At 56.2% G+C, this 16,151-nt stretch overlaps 1 protein-coding gene across 6 annotated transcripts in view; it reads left to right on the top strand.

Moving 5' to 3' along the window:
• PRDM16 (PR/SET domain 16) overlaps positions 1 to 7,932 on the top strand; it is a 317,539-nt gene extending 309,607 nt beyond the window's left edge. For 5 of the 6 annotated variants that reach the window (XM_074334228.1, XM_074334231.1, XM_074334227.1 and 2 more), the window contains 3 exons: positions 747 to 980; positions 1,863 to 2,037; positions 3,271 to 7,932. In XM_074334228.1, coding sequence (XP_074190329.1) covers positions 747 to 980; positions 1,863 to 2,037; positions 3,271 to 3,405 — 544 coding nt within the window. In that variant the 3' untranslated portion in view covers positions 3,406 to 7,932. The remainder of the gene's footprint in view (positions 1 to 746; positions 981 to 1,862; positions 2,038 to 3,270) is intronic. The other variant, XM_074334230.1, reaches the window with a different exon arrangement.
• The last annotated feature ends 8,219 nt before the right edge of the window (positions 7,933 to 16,151 follow it).

The following is a 16,151-nucleotide window of genomic DNA, read 5'->3' as shown; positions in this document are numbered from 1 at the left end:
GAGCCGGGCCTGGCGGCTCAGAACTCGGTTCCAGACATGAGCTCAGCAAGTGTCCCGCTGCCTGTGTGTGGGACATGTGCCTGGTGGCCCTTGCTTGGGCCCAGCCCACCCATCACAGACTTGCCAACAAACTGAACACATGCTGGGGGCATTTTCTGAAGGAAATGAGAAAGTCTACAAGTCAAGGAACTTGTGTCTCCAATAAACTTGTCCTGGTGGTTCCGTTGCTGACAACAGCCCGGCCCTGACTGCAGAACCCCGGGACCCAGACACTCCACCTGCAGGGGACCCTCACCCTCGCTCTGCCGTCCCATGTCTTTGTGTCCCCGAGGCCAGGAGGAGGAGCAGGCATCCCTCCCTCCCAGGGCATCCCTTGTGCAATGCCCGACCCCAGCTCCAGCACCCAGGACCCCCGCCTGCCAGGCTGGCCAGCGCATCCTTCCCCAACACGCACACTCTCCCAAATGCCCGGTGTCCACTCTGGAATGACAGGAGCCCTGTCGACGACTGCCCGTGCCCTGCCACCTGTTCAGCGGCCATCCTTTTCTGTTTGAATCACTCCCTCCCCAGGGACGGTAGCCCAGGACCTCAGCACATGTGTCGCCGCCAGGGTTTCTATGACCACGAAGGCAGGCTCTCTTCGGAGGGAGCTGGGAGGGTTGGGGGAGTCGCTGGGGGAAGAGCTGACCAGAGCTGAGTCTGCAGCCTTTGGGGTCCGCAGCCAACTCCCCCCCGTGTCATTCCAGGCAGGAGGTCCAAGACCTGGACGGCACCCAGCAGTGTCCGGGCCTCACTGGTGGGAAGCCAGAGGATGGGGAAGAGGAGGAAGAGGACGAGCTGGAGGAGGAAGACGACGACAGCCTGGCAGGGAAGTCCCAGGATGACGCCGTGTCCCCCACTCCCGAGCCCCAGGGCGCCTACGAGGACGAGGACGAGGAGCCACCCACCTCCCTGGCCATTGGCTTCGACCACAGCCGAAGGTGGGTGCCGGCCTCTGGGCCACTCCAGGGATGGGCCTGCGTGTCACAAGGGTGACTTGTGTTAAAACTAGCAGAGAACCAGCCGTCCTGGCTGGGTCACACTCCCCCCGCGGGTGTTTCTACCACAGGGGCTTCCTTGCGCAGGCCAGGGTGAGGCCGGGTCTGGGGACGGGGCCAGGGCCCAGCCTGCTCACTCACTGCACATGCACATGCACACACACATGTGCATGCACGCACACACACATTTCCCGAGACGTGGGAGCAGAGTGTAGGAGGGGAGGCATGGAGGAAGCTGGTGCAGGACCCCAGGCATGTCTGGCCCAGCTGCACACAGCCTGTCGGCCCAGGGCGTGACGTCTAGCTTCCCGCAGGTGCTATGGGGTCCAGGGCGCTGACCACCCGTAGTTTGGGAAGTTGTGCCCTCCAAGGCCACTGCCCACAGCACGACTGCTCACGGCCTACTTTCAGCATCGGTGATGGCTGCCAGCTTTCCAAGAGCCTGTGGGGAGGCCCTGGGGAGATGGCTGTTCCCCTCTCCCCGCCCCTGGGTCCTGGGATTGGGAGCCTGGAGCCCTCCAGAGCCGCCCAGTCTCGGGAACTGAGGTCTCACTGTCTGTCCTGGTCCCCAGAGATCTGGGTGCCCCGCCTGCTGCTTGCAGCCTGTGTGCACGCACTCGCACCTGTGTGGCTCTCTGTCCGTCACTTTCTTGCATCCATGTGGCTTCTGTCCAGTGTCCATGTGTCCATGTGTCTGTCTCCTTGTGCATGTGACTCGTGGAGACGCCGTGGCGTGCATGTAGGCACAGAGCCGGCCTGGGGCATCAGAGAGGTGGCCGGAGGCCAGACCAGCTAACGCCAGGCCCTCTCCGGTCGTTGGTGCAGGTGTGCTGAGGAGCCACCAGGCGGTCTCTTAGCTTTGGAGCCGACGCCGACTTTTGGGAAAGGGCTGGATCTCCGCAGCGCAGCTGAGGCAGCGTTTGGAGTTAAAGATGTGCTTAATTCCACCTTAGACTCTGAGACTTTAAAACAGACACTGTACAGGCAGGCTAAGAACCAGGTAGGTACCCACAGAGCCTGCCCCTCCCCACCCCCAGGCGGGACAGCCGCCCGGGGCAGCCCAACTCTCACGTGGCCGTCCCATGCCTGCCTGGGGGACACCCAGGACCCACTGGCCGTCCCACGCTCATTGCATCAGCTAGAGACACACCCAGGTGGCCGCCACTTCCCTGCAAGCAGGAGTGAGGCAGGCAGAGGTTAAGAGCAGAGCACGTGAGACATGGGGTCACCGTCCTCTTGTCCCCAGAGGGAGGCGTCCCCGAGCCGGTTTCCAGCACGCTGGCCGCCGCCCGTGGCCCATCTCCCTCTGGGACCCTGCGAGAGTGACTGGCAGCCCAGGGGTTTCCTGTTAGGCAGGCAGACTCCACGCTGGGCTGTGATGGGCCGTGACAGGCCGGCGTGACCCCAGGCACTTCCAGTTTCTCTGATCCGTGGTGTAGGTGGGTGCAGGACCCTGCCTCCGGGTCCCCTCAGGTCTGACGGGCCCGGGCTCTCGTTCAGCGATCTTCGGCCCACCCCTAGTCTCAGCGAAACGTCTGCGTGTCTGTCTGTGTCTCTTTACTAATTCTGTCCAGAGTGTTAACTCGGGGGGGACGTGGGCTGGGCTTCCCCGTCACCCCGCCTGCTGCGAGCGGCCGGTCCTGTCACCTTGTGCCCTGTGACTTGTGGCAGAAGCTTGCCCTGGGGACAGCCTGAGCCACACTGGGCTCCTAGACACTGCACATGCATTTCCCTGAAGTACACGGAGGTCTGTGCTGTCGCCATAGTGATTCACAAGGCGCCCCCCAGGCAGGGAGTGACTTGTGGACGGGGCTTAGCAATGACCAGCAGCAATTCCCAGGCCCTTCCAAAGCGTTTGCTGATCAGCAGGCAGAGAATAGTGGGGTGGGGAGGTGCTTGCAGGGGTGAGCACCCAAAGAAGCCAAGGGGCTCCCCGTGCTGGCCCTGGCGTCCTGGCTCCCCTCTGCACACGAGCTAGCAGGGCCCTCCTGCCTCCCTGCTCTACCCGCCCGCCTGCCCACCCCTCTTCCTCCTGGCCTCTCTGGAGGACCTCACCCCCCTCCACCCCACCCACCCCTGCACCTTTGCTCCTCCTCCTCCCGCCTGGATCTGAGCCCGTCTAGAGGGCAGTGGAGGCCGGGAAGGGGTGAGGACAGAGCCAGCCCAGGGTCAGCCGGACCCCCACGCCGCTCACCTGCCTGTCCTGTGTGTCCTGTGTCCCCTCCCCTACCAGGCATACGCAATGATGCTGTCCCTTTCTGAGGACGCTGCTCTCCACGCCCCCTCCCAGAGCCCCCTGGACGCTTGGATGAACAGCACGGGGGCCACCCCCGAGTCTGGAGCCTTTAACCCGGTCAGCCACCTCTGACAGGCCCAGGAGGCCTCCTCAGTCCCCAAGTCCCGACAGAAATCCCAGCTGTGGACGATGAAGGCTAGGGCCTCGGGGAGCTGGCATGGCCTGGGGCCAGGAGGCCACTGTCACCTGCGTCTGACCACTCCTCAGTGTCCGGTCCTCCCACCGTGGTTCAGCTCTAGCTTTTCCAACGAAAACTCAGAAACCGGAAGCTACGGAAGCACTCACTGAGTTCACTGTCTCTAAGAATTGTTCTCGAGAACTTCATTCTAGAAGAGCACAGCTTGTGGGAACAGCCTCGCGGAATCAACCCTGTGGGCGAGGGCAGGATTTGAATCCCAACCGGAATCCGGGGGCCACTTCCGGGCCTGGAAGGGATGGACAGACAGGGGTGCGCTCTGAGGACGAGATTGCCCAAATGATTTTTATAATGAAAACGACAAGAATAACCCTTTTGGTAACCTTATGGACGACAGAGTCTATTTAAGCATGTGGTTTTAAAAATAGACAGTATTTTTAAGAAAAAAAAAAAGAAAAATGACTTGCAAATTGTTTTTTAAAAGTAATTTTGCATTGCTTTCAAATCTCAGTTTATTTGCAGACCCACGCCTGGCTGGGAACTGGCACTGCGTTGGGTGCGTTCTTTATACTGTAGATAATGGAGAAATTTTCTATCCCTGACCCTGTTTGTAAAGCCAAGGTGATTCTGGGTCCCCCGAGGCAGAAGCGAGGGGCGTGGCCCTCCCCTGTGAGCTGTTTCAGACTGTGCCGTCCTGGGCTGCCTGAGGCTGGGATGGGACATGTGCCTGTCGTTTTTGACATGTCATTCATGGCTCGGCTCCTCCTAAGGCCCCCAATTGTGTGGAGAAGGTCGGAGTGGTGGCTCTGATCTCCAGCGCAGAGGTGGGCCGGACACCTGGTGTCCCTGCCCCCAAGGTCTGTGCCTCGGCCACCCCTGTGCCAGCTCCACTGCCACTCTCTAGAAGGCAGGGCCTGCTGGCCACAGACGTCCCGCCTCCACCCTCACCCACCTCCGTCAGACGGACTAGGGGAAGGAAGCGGGCATGCCCCCTCCCCTGCTCCAGGCACCAAGCTCCACACGCCTGAGACCAGGATCCAGGACGCAAGTGCCACTCCTGCTCTTTGCATGGGTTCTTGGCAGGTGGGACCGGCTCCAGGACGGAAGGGCATCCACACAGGACCTGGGGACCTGCCGCCCTTCCCTGGGGACCAGTCTGCTTCTCCACTCAATGGGCTTTAAATTATTCCCGTAGGGGCCAATTTCAAATAATAATTTTTTTTCCTGATGGAATTTACCTTAATCTGTATATAACTTGTAATTTTTTCTAATTCATTTCTTTTCTTATTTTATTTCTTCCTTAACAGTATTTTTGGCATTAGACATTCTTATTGTGAAGAAATAATGTTAATATAAGTATCTAGTGAAGGACCAAAACCGTGTGATAAGGTTGTGTGTTGTGTGACCGGTAGCCAAGGAGCGGGCGACTTGTAATGTGCCAAATGAACCCTGCGGCCCCCCACAATCCTGCTGTCACTGCTGCCCGTTTTCCAGACAATCATGTGTTTTTGTTAAATTTGAGTTTCAGTTGCATTTACAACAAGTGTTCTATTTATTTCTTTTATTGTTTGGAAGAAAAAAGCGTAATAATCTCCCAACTAGAGGGGAAAAAATCGCCCAAGTTGCCCTTAAAAAAAAGTGTACATCAAACCAGTATGGATCGCGTGTCGTGGTGGCCCTGTCCTCAGCATGGCCCGGGGCAGCGGGAAGTGTACGAGCAGCCGGTCCCTGCGGCTCAGGTCACAGTCGTCGGCGTGGGTGCCAGGGTATCCAGCCTCGCCCTGGAGACCCACATGGGGAGGCCCCTGAGGGCACCACCAGCCGCGGATCCCAGTGAAAGAGCTTCACCTCCTTTCTTAAATGCACATGAGGTGGTAAGACTGACAGCCACCCAGGCACGTGTGGAGGCCAGTTACACGAGTGCGCAGGCTGGAATGTCACCCCCCCCCCCCCCCCCCCCGACCACCGGGAGGAGCTGGCCAGCTCATCCATAAGGATTTGCAAACCTAACCGCTCACACCTCCGGCCAGCAGCCTCCCTCGGCCAGACCCACCGGCGTGGCTAGGGATGTCCACGTCCCCTTGATGGGAGTCCCTTTGAAAAGCCAACCTCAGATCCAAACACCCCATTTCTGTAAACCCAAATTATATGATTTCTTCTGCTAAAGAATAAGGTGTCTGGTTTTTTTTGCTATAGGACTCTCTCTGTCTAAAATAGGCAGTTTGGACTAATGGACACCTAAGTGTCTATTCTCGGCCACTGCAGGGCAGACAAGGGCTGCCCTTGCTGTTCCCCCCGGGTCTCTCTGTGGGCTGTCACATTCTGTCATTGTCGGCCGATCCTCCTAAGCATTGTCGCTTCTCTTTCCTTCTTTTTTTCCAACCCCTCCCCACACCAGGAGCCCCAGTTGCACATTTTAAGGCCTATATTTTTGTCCCCCTAGAAACGATTTAGGACAAGCCCAGTTTCTCCTAAACATTCAGCCCCTCAGGCCCGAGCACTTGGCAGGTTTAGGGGAGTCTGTCCTTGGACGCTCAAAGCTTAGCATGCCCCAGACCACAGCGAGCCACCCTCCCTGGTCCTTGGGCCCCGGGCTCCAGTACTGGCCCCGCCCGGCTTACTCAGCCCCAGCACCTTTGACGCTGACGCCACCAAGTGCCGGGAGACCCCTGGGGGCCAGGGAGCCTGGATCTGATGAGAGAATTCCCAGATCCCAGCCTCAGAGCACGAGTGCGGCAGGGCCGCTGGCCATTGGGCTGACTGCTGTGACCCAGGGGGGCTCCAGTGCCAGGTTTGCCCAGGCCCAGTGCCCTTCCATCCAGCCTCAGGTGCTTCCCTCATTTGACACCCCCAAATGGAAATTCAGAAGGAGGCCTTTTCGCACTTCTCTCTGCTGCTCAGACACTCCACTGCTGCTCTCATTCCCAGGGCCGTCGGGCAGGACGCTCGGGCCCTGACCCTTTGGCCAGCCAGACCCTTCATGAGTGGGACCAAGGCACACATTCCTGCCGCCTGCCTGGCACCCCAGAGTGGGGATCTGTGGACGGGGTACGCCTGAGACGCCCAGCCACACGGCCACCCCCGTGCAAGGACCCTGGCTGGCCCAGCAGCTCCGTGGCCCCAGCGCCCGGCCTTGTCTGTCCTAGCTGCTTCCCTGAGCATTCGCAAAGCACTTGCCGAAATACATATCACACACGTTAGCCTCGAAGCCTTGAAGCACTGGATTGTGGGCCCCCTGCCCCCTGCCCTCATCTCCCTGCCCAAGTGACTGAAATCTACTGAGCTGTATTCACTGTGCTTTCTGGCGGGGGGGTGGGGGGGTGGTGCCATGGGAGAGCGCACCCCTGCACTGCCGCCCAGAGGGACGGACGGATGGGGAGCCGGGCACTCTCCTCCGTCCCAGCTGGGGGACACGAGGACACAGCTGCTCCTGGTCAGTGCAGGTCAGCCGGGTATCAAAAGCCATGAAACTGTGTCTGTAGCAACGAGTGATACTGTGACTAAGACATTCTTACGTTATTCCGAGGACGTTCCTTTACTCCTTCCATTCCAGATTTTTCGTTTATTCCTTTCTGTCACGGATTTGCATTCCCACTTTTGGGGAAAAAAAAATGAAAGAAACGACAATGAAAAGGCAGCTTGAGTTCCCAAATGTGCAATTCACGTGTGAACAAAGCAATTCGGAAGGCTTCCTTCAGTGCATTTCTCATTGTCACCGTCCTCTTCCAGATGAGGGAAGCCGAGCCCCACTGTCAGAACACGTCATGTGAAGCTCACATATGTGTACCTGCCAACAAGACCCCAAACCGTTGTGTCATGTCATCCTCTTGCCAGTGTTCCCTTACAGATTCGGTTTAGGTTTTTTGGTTTTTGTTTGTTTCTTTTTTTCCTTTTAGAACTGTATAGTGTTGAAAAGAAATCAAATGTAAATGTCTGGTTTTCATATAATGTTTTTTATAAAAAAAAAAAAAAAAGAAAAAACCATTGAGAGGGAGGCTAGTGTTTGTCCCATGTCCCCTGATTGTAAATTGCTTCTGTTATCAGTAAACTGTGCATGACTCGTGTTTAGCGGTCATTACTGTGTCTATTCGTGAAATTTTTATGGAAAGGAAAATTCCGTAGATGCACTTATTACACGTGATTAGGTCTATGTCCTCATGACCAGGCGTCCTGAGCTTCCAGCACAAAGCAGATGCAGCTCTTAATTCCCGTGGAAATCTCTGTGGGCGGAGAACGACAGAAAGACATGACGTGGGATGTCGCTGGCAGAGAGACCCGCAGACTCCATGTCGGGGCTTGTGAGCAGTACTTGCGTAGAGAAACGTCTTCAAGATGAAGCCCAGGCAGAGCTGACTTTGAGGTCAATGCCGTAGAATAGGACTGTGCACCAAATGTAATCTTTCCGATGCTACAATGAATTTATACATGAGATTGATATGCAATAAATCTGTGTGCTTTTCTAACCTCTGAGCCCGCGAGCTTCACTGAGGAGGCTGACAAAGGACCTGGGAGGGGGGACGTGGCCTGTGACGAGGCTCCCAAGCACTGATGGGGATCCTGGTGACAGCTCTGGGACAGCAAAGCCATCCTTCCAACACCACCACCAGCTCCAGGAGGGCACCAACGGCCCTGGACAGCCCTGCCGTGAGTGGCAGCCTCCAGAGCATCTACTCCCAGGCACAGTGGCCTCCGGGTGTGTCTTCCTCCAGCTGTGGTGGCCCCCAGACAGGGCTCTGTCCAGGTGTGACCTGCTCAGGTGTGTCCACCTTCAGGCATGATGCCGCCTGTGCACCTGCGTCCAGATGGACCCACCCCCAGAGCCTGTCTCTCCAGCTCTTGCCCAGGGCTTCTTGGTGACAGAGTCCCCTCCTGCAAGTGGTGGAGGAGCCCATCCTGTAAGGCTGGTCCTCAGCCAGCCCCTGCCCCAGGTGGACCGCCCCCCAGGCCAGCCCTCCTCACTGTCCCCAGCCAGGGCCTGGGCCTGCCCCACAGGTGATGGCTGGACGGACAGGGGGTGAGCAAATGGCCAGGACGCAGGGGGAGCCGATCAGCCTCCTCCAGGGCGCCCTTCCTCCCGAATACCCAGGCGTCCGTCTTGGGGCCCACCTGCCTCAGTGGGGGCGCAGCCCCTCAACCTGATTCTGCTCTGACCGAGACCTGGAATGGTCACACCACCAAAAACGGGTGCTGGGTCCTGTTCAGGGACTCCACCCATAGGGGGCTCCCCACTCTCTCACCCACAGTGTCTCCACTCTACTTTCTGCTGACACAGAGGCTAACTGGTGTCACCCAGGTGTCCCCTAGGCCTGCAGCCTCTGGTCCAGCTTTGCCTGCCACACACAAATAGCCCCGCCCCATCCAGGGTCCCTGAACTTCTGGGCTCCCCCTGCCACCTCCTGCTGGCAGACCCCAGGCCTCTGCAGCTGCACCTCCAGGCTCCTCAAACACGGACATGTGCCGGGCCATGCCATGCCCCGAGGGGGACACACCTGGAGGAAACATGCCTGGAACACCCTTGGCTGGGGTGTCAGGCTAGTGGCGGGCCATCCCCAACAAGCAGCTTCCCCGTAGAGTCACGTCGGTGGCTTTCTAGCTTCTCCAGGTGGCGTCTTCCATTCGAGAGCCCCGCGTTCAGGCGGCGTCTATGTTGCCCAATACCTGCTCATCACAGCCACCGTCACTGACACCCATGACCACGGCCACAGGTAACTTCTTACCTACCTGACCCTCCGTGGCCTCCTGGCCTCCTGGCCTCCCTGAAGCTCCTCACCCCCTTACATGCCATCCACCCACACGCACTCAAGCTGCACAGGCAGCTCCCCAAGTCTCGGACTCACACCAGCAGCCGATCCCCCAGAGCACGTAGGTGAGGGGCCGGTGCGCCCTCCACAGCCAGAGAGGCCCAGAAAGGTGTCCATCTGACAGCAACCCCGCCCCCACCGAGAGGGCGTAGGACCCTCCCCCAGGTGTGCGAGGAACAGTGTCCTCACACGGGGGTGGGGAAACAGCTCGGTGCCCATGCAGGCCAAAGGCCCTCCATCTTTCCTGTTATCCTTGCAAGACAGGAAAACAAGATGACAACTTCAAGCTGAGAGATCGCGGCAATCCCCTTTAGAAGTGCCCAGGTCCATAGCTACCCCCACAGGCCACCACCTCAGGCCCTCAGGATACACAGGGGCCCAGAGCCTCAGTTCCCTGGGTCAGAAACTGTCACCCATACTGGATTGAGGCTGTGAAGATGGAGAGTGCCCCGATGGGTCTCTTAGTCCCCAAAGCCTGGCTTGACACACACTCTGAGCAGAAGGTGGGTTGCATGAATGAATGAATGAGTAAATGAATGGTTTGCTATACGGGCCCTCACTCAACATGGATTCTGGGAACTCCAGAGCCTCTGCAGGGGCCTGAACATGTGATGGAAGCAGTGGGAGGGAGTGAGGCTGGGGTCCCCCATTAGCAGCTCCCGGTAGCTGCCAAAGGCAAGAAACGGAAGTTGATCTTGGAACAAGATCCCAGGGCCCCAATCTGGGGCACCAAGGCTTCTTATTTTCTTAACACCGTCAAGTGAAGTGTGTTCCCCCAGTGCAGGGTTGGGTGGGGACGCGTTTTAATAGTTCAGGTTCTTTTTTTCCTGGTGTGACTGGCGAAGCGCTGGGTGAGATCTTAAATCCCGGAAGTCCGATGTGGGGTTTGCCCGGGAGACCCAGAGCTTTCCAGCTTGGAAGGCTTCTCTCTGGGAAATGTATTTCCGTTCTCAGAGGACAAATGCTGTGAATCACAAAACTGGTGAAAGGCCATGTTCCAAAAGTGTTTCACGGGAGCATATGACAGTCTCCAGCACGGCCGTGATGGCCCTTCCCAAGCTGGCACATTGGGGCTCCATCAAGGGGAAACTGTCCCATTTTTGTCCGGCCTGACATCCTTTCTCTTCGTTAGCCCGAGGGGAGAGGGAAACCGTGGCATAAGAGTGCGGTCTGATAATAGCTCTATTGTGGGGGGACCCGGGGGAAGGGGGACAGAATATTGTTGACAAGCGGGCGTTGGCTTCCTCTAGGCCGTGTCCTTGCATCGAGACTGAGGGGAAAGGCTCCACGTTGGAAACAGGGAGGAAAACATCAACAGGAGGAAAATGTGTCAACGAGGAATCTGTTTTTCCGGGAAAGAGGCGCTTCTGAATTGCCCTACAGATTCTTGTTGGGCCAAGCAAGGCTTTCAGTTATTTGCAGACAAGCTATTTTCAGGATCGTTAACTTTATTTCTCATGGTAGCAAAAGTCTTCCCAAAGCTGAGATGTGTCCTCACTTGGGGTGAAAGGACCAGACCCAGCGTGGCTTTTTCCAGAGACAGCTTTCCAGCAGCATGCGTTTGCTCAAAGTGGGGGTCTGAGGCATGAGATGGCCGCCAGCCAGGAGCCTGGGTTTTGATTCTCAGGAAGGAAAGTGTACTGTGCACCTGGGTGGCACTGTACCCACGCAACTCACAACTCAATCCCCAGCAGGAGGGGCAGCCAGGGCAGAGAGCTCGGGCACCCTGCAGAGGGGCTGGCGTCCACCCCAAAGCCCAAGGGAGGAAGCTGGCCCTTCGCTCCTGGGACCCAGCCCTCCAGACCACCAGGAGGCTTCGGGGAGCCTTGGAGAGGGTACCCCACAGGAGCCAGCATCTAAAACGCAGTGAACAGCAAACAGGTGTCCGGAGAGTGTGGCAGGAGCAGACAGGGCCTGTGGCTTAGCCAGGGGCCAGGTCAGGGGCTCCCAGCCTTCGATTTGTCAGCCCTTCGCTGCCCAAGCCCTGCCAGGATCCAGCCAGCATGCAGCTTCTGAGCACAGCACTCCTGCATGACACCAATTTACACAGCTTAAAAGTGCAAGGAGGGCCGGCCCAGTGGCTCAGGCGGTTAGAGCTCCATGCTCCTAACTCCGAAGGCTGCCGGTTCGATTCCCATGTGGGCCAGTGGGCTCTTAACCACAAGGTTGCCAGTTCAACTCCTCGAGCCTGCAAGGGATGGTGGGCTCTGCCCCCTGCAACTAAGATTGAACACAGCACCTTGAGCTGAGCTGCCCCCCGATGGCTCAGTTGGTTGGAGCGTGGGCTCTCAACCACAAGGTTGCCGGTTCGACTCCCACAAGGGGTGGTGGGCTGCACCCCCTGCAACTCGCAATGGCAAAACAGCAACTGGACCTGGAGCTGAGCTGCACCCTCCACAACTAAGACCGAAGGGACGATAACTTGACCAGGAAAAAAGTCCTGGAAGTACACACTGTTCCCCAATAAAGTCCTGTTCCCCTTCCCCAATAAAAAAATCCTAAAAAAAACAAAAGTGCAAGGAGCGCCACCATAGACTTTTTGTGGTAATGTGTGTAGGAAAAAAACAAAAACGTGTGCAGTGGATAAATACCAAATTCCTCTGGGAAGCAAGGGAGGTGGCGGCTGGGGGAGGGGCTGCAATCTTCTCTGCAATGGTTTATAGCTGCCTTGGGACCACTTAAACACACATACAGGTCATCTACCAGAGAGAAAGACAGAGGGAAAGAGCTGCCCTTCTTCCTTTCCAAGGTGTCTGCCCTTCAGCACCTCTCTTGCGTCACTGCACCGGCCAGACCCCACACAGGGTGCGTGGGTGTAGGGGACACCTCGGCCTTGGTCCAGGCTCCAGGAGAAAGTCGTCAGGTCTCCACCTTTAGGTATGACGTCATCGACAGACGGCCTTCAGCGGGATGAGGAATTCCCTTCTACTCCTACACAGCCCAGATTTTCATCGTTATTCAGTGTTGTGTTGGGTCAAATGCTTTATCTTTAATTTATCAGTATCTTGAAGTGACACTGTCTCACTTAGGTAAAATACATGAACTTTGCAACTGTATGTTTATTTTCTCTGCTCCTGTCTTTTGTGCTTTCGTAATAATATATTTTACTTCTACATAGATTATAAACTCCATAAGGCACCATCATTATTTTTGCTTTAAATATTCTATTATCTTTTAAAAAACACCTAGGAAATAAGCCTTCCATATTTATCCACACAGTTACATTTTCCAGTGGGTTTCTATTCCTTGTGCAGACCTGAATTTACATCTTTCATCATTTTCTTTTGGCCCAGAAAACTTAGGTTGACATTTCTTGTAGTGCAGGTCTGTTGGCAATGAATTTTCTCGGCGTTTGTCTTAAAATGCCTGGAATTTGTTTTCTTTTTCAAGGACATTTTCACTAGAATGGCCGTCTTGGTTGACAGGTTTTCTTTCAGCACTTTGAAGAAGAGGTTCCAGTTCTCCTCGCTTGCAGTGTTTCTCAGGACAAGTCAACAGTTAGCCTTATCTTTATTCTCTGAAGGTCTTCTCTTCGTCACGGGTTTTCAGCCATTGGATTATGATGGGCTGTGGTGTGTGTTTATTCATATTCATTGAAGCTCTCGGATCTGTGGTCTTGAGGGGTTTTATTGTCACATTTTGTTAGACGGTTTCATATCATCTCATCTCATCAGCAAGGCTCTGCTTATTTTTTCCAGGCTTTTTTGTCTCTGTGCGTCAGTTTGGATAACTCCTATTGTCCTATCTTTCAGTGCACGGATTCCCCCCCCCCCCTGTGGTGTCTAATCTGCTGCGAATCCCATCCAGCACATTTCTTATTTCATATAGTATCTACTTTTGTCTTTAGAACTTTCATTTGACTCAGTGTTACACTTTCTCATCTGGTTATATTTATTATGCATTTGTCTATTTGTCTTTTGATTGTGTTCATGGCTTCATTTAAAGCTAAATGCCTTATCTGCTAATGTCATCTACATCACTTCTGGATCTGTTTCTATTGACTGTTTTCTTCTAGTTATAGGTCACATGTCTGGTAATGTATTATTGAGTGCTGGAGACTGTAAATATTGAGTTGTTAAGATCCTTGATTTTGTTGGCCTTCCTTTTAAGAATGTTGATTTTGCACCAACAGTCAACTTACATGGAGACCAGCCTGGTCTTTGCAAGGTTTGTTTCAGAGCTCTGTCAGGTCAGGCATAGAATAGCCTTCACTATGAGTTGAGCTTAGCCCTACACCTAAGACGTGGCCTTCTTTGGTCTCCACAAAATGCCCTGTGTGTCCACAAGGCCTCTTCATTCAGGGGGCAGTCAAGTTTCTCCACCCCTGTGCAGACGCTGGCAGCTGTTTGGCTCACAGCGTTCCCTATTGTTGTTCTTTGCCTGGCTTCCTGGGATCTCATCTTCGTATGCACAGCAAAGCATTAAGCAAAAGACTCAGGTTGTCCCCAGGAGGATTTCTAGGGCTCCTGGCTCCTTCAGTGCATCGCTGCCTCCCATCCGGAGCTCTGCCCACAAGCCCCGTCCACTTGGCCTGCCTGAGCCCCAAATCTGTCCCCTTGGCTCCGTGAGACCGTCACGTTCTGCCTGGTTCTACCTCTCGGAAGAAAATCGGCAGCTGTGGGGCTCACCACTTCTGCTCCTTTCTCCCAGGAATCATGGTCTTCTGCAGCCTGCGGTCTAGTCTGAAACGGTTGCTTCTTGTAGTTTTTGTTCAGGTTTGGTGGGAACTACTTCATGGCCAAAATGTCTGCAACATTTTAAATTCTCAGTTAGAGACAGATACATGCATTTAAAAAAAATTACTTCCTTCTTTGGAAACCTGAAATAGTCCCTAACTATTATAAAGGGGTATGCGCTTCGGAGTCAGACAGACCTGTGTTCTCACTCTGGCTGGGCCACTCACGAGCCAGGTGACAACAGGCAAACGTCTCGGTTAAATGGAGACATCAACACCTTAGGGAGTTTCTGCCAGAATTCAGTAAGATGAGGTGTGAGGCCTGGCGCACAGTAGGTGCTTAAGAGGAGCAGCGACCATTTGCTGTTTGGGTACAGACAAGAGTGACGTGTGCTCCTGAACGGCGCCTCCCCAGCGGCCGGGGGGGTGGGGGCAGCCAGGCCCCGCTGAGCCCCGCAGCACTGGCACTGCCCCCTTTGCATCTGCTCGGAGCCTCCACTCACCAGCACACAGAAGCCTCTGTCCTCAGGCCCACAGTGGCCGTGTCATCTGAGGTCAACGTGACCTTTCCCAGCTGCCCTCGCGCTGGATGGGGCACCCGGGCGACCCTGCAGTGAGTGATAGGGCAGCCAATGCCAGGGCCAGAGAAGAAAGGACGGCTGTTATGGCCAGGCCTCCATCCTGTACATTCCCCGGACGGAGGCAGTGCTCGCTGCCCACTCAGCCCTGGCAGGGGAGACGGCATGTCTTGCAGCCTCACAAGTCCTCAGCCTTGGGCACCTGGGACTATCCGGCCAAAGGCCTCCTGAGGGGCTGCTGGCCTCAGGGCACTGCCTGCCTGGGCTTCAGCCTCAGTGCCTGAGAAAAGCTGGAAGACTCAGAGGGAGACAGCCAGGTACACAGGACGCCCTTGAAACAGCCACAGGAAATGCTCCTGAAGACAACGAGAATTCTCTTTATAGGAAATCACGCTGGCTGTGGGGTTGGGGGACACATGTGCTCTCCCCTGCTGGGGACCCTAGAGGGGCAGGGTCCTCGTGTAGTGAGTGCCAGGGCAGGCCAGGCACGTGGTCCACCCACACATTACCTTCCAAAGGTGACCCTCAGTGTGCAGGTTCCACCCCTGGAACCTGGTGCTAGGAGCTAAGGTGGCCTGCAGCCCCCGCCCCAGGGAGCCCAGTGATGGGACAGGGGTGTCACCCCCAAGGCTCTCAAGCAGGAGGGGGAGCAGAGAGGACCCAGGGGCCGTGCCTTTCATTTCTCGAGGCTGAAAACCTCCCCAGCTTGTGGGGAGACCAGGGACAAGTGGAACAAGCTCTGGCCAACTGCGTGGGTGAAGCCTCCCAACCTGCTGGCAGAGCTGGACTCAGGGTGCTGGGTGCCAGGGCAGGAAGGGGTGGGGTGGGGATTTACCCTGCAGTGACCAAGCCAGGTTCTGAAAGAGCCGAGTGGGAGCTGGGAACCTACCAGGCCTCAGTCTCCCCGAGCGCCAAAGCATTCCAGGTCGCCCCCAGCTGCTCCCTTCCTGCAGGCTGGGCAATGTGGGTGCAGTACCCATAATGACCTCTGGAGGGCAGAAGCTGCCCGCCTTTCCCAGGGAGCTGCCTGAAAGCAGCCTATCCAACCGCAGGTGTCAGCCCTCAGCCCCACACCTGACACACACCCAGATGGGACTGATGGCCCATTGGTCCCCTCCCTGTGGTCACCCAGCATGGATCCTGCACTATCTCAGGCAGCCGGGGCCCCTCCTGCAGGGCAGACACTGGGAGATGGGGGCACCCATGCTGGGCAAAGCTGGGACAGGCCACAGGTGTGCTGGGCAGGGCTGCCCTTCAAACCACAACACCCAGGAAAACGCCAAGCCAGCCCCATGGGCCTGCAGTATCCCTTGTCCAGCACGGGGCTGCAAGCTCACAAGGCTGCCGACCCTTGGGAGGCCTGCACCCCAGGTCAGCCTGTGCCCTGGTATGCCCCATGCCCTGCCCACTGCACAAGACCTGGCATCAGCACAGGAACTGTGGTGGCCCGAAAGCTCAAACACACAGCCAGTGTGTGGGCAAATGGAATCACAGAGGGTGGCACACTGGGCAATGGGCCTTTCCTGTAAAGGAGACCTGGAGACTGGTCAGAAGGGAGACTACCCAGCACCTCTGGGGATAAGTCCTGGGATCTCTGGTCACATCAGTGAGTCACCAGATACTCGCTG

This window comes from Rhinolophus sinicus, linkage group LG06 (assembly GCF_036562045.2).
Source record: "Rhinolophus sinicus isolate RSC01 linkage group LG06, ASM3656204v1, whole genome shotgun sequence".
Lineage (NCBI taxonomy): Eukaryota > Metazoa > Chordata > Mammalia > Chiroptera > Rhinolophidae > Rhinolophus > Rhinolophus sinicus.
The sequence above is the reverse complement of the archived record's forward strand: the minus strand, read 5'-3'. Positions and strand labels throughout refer to the sequence as shown.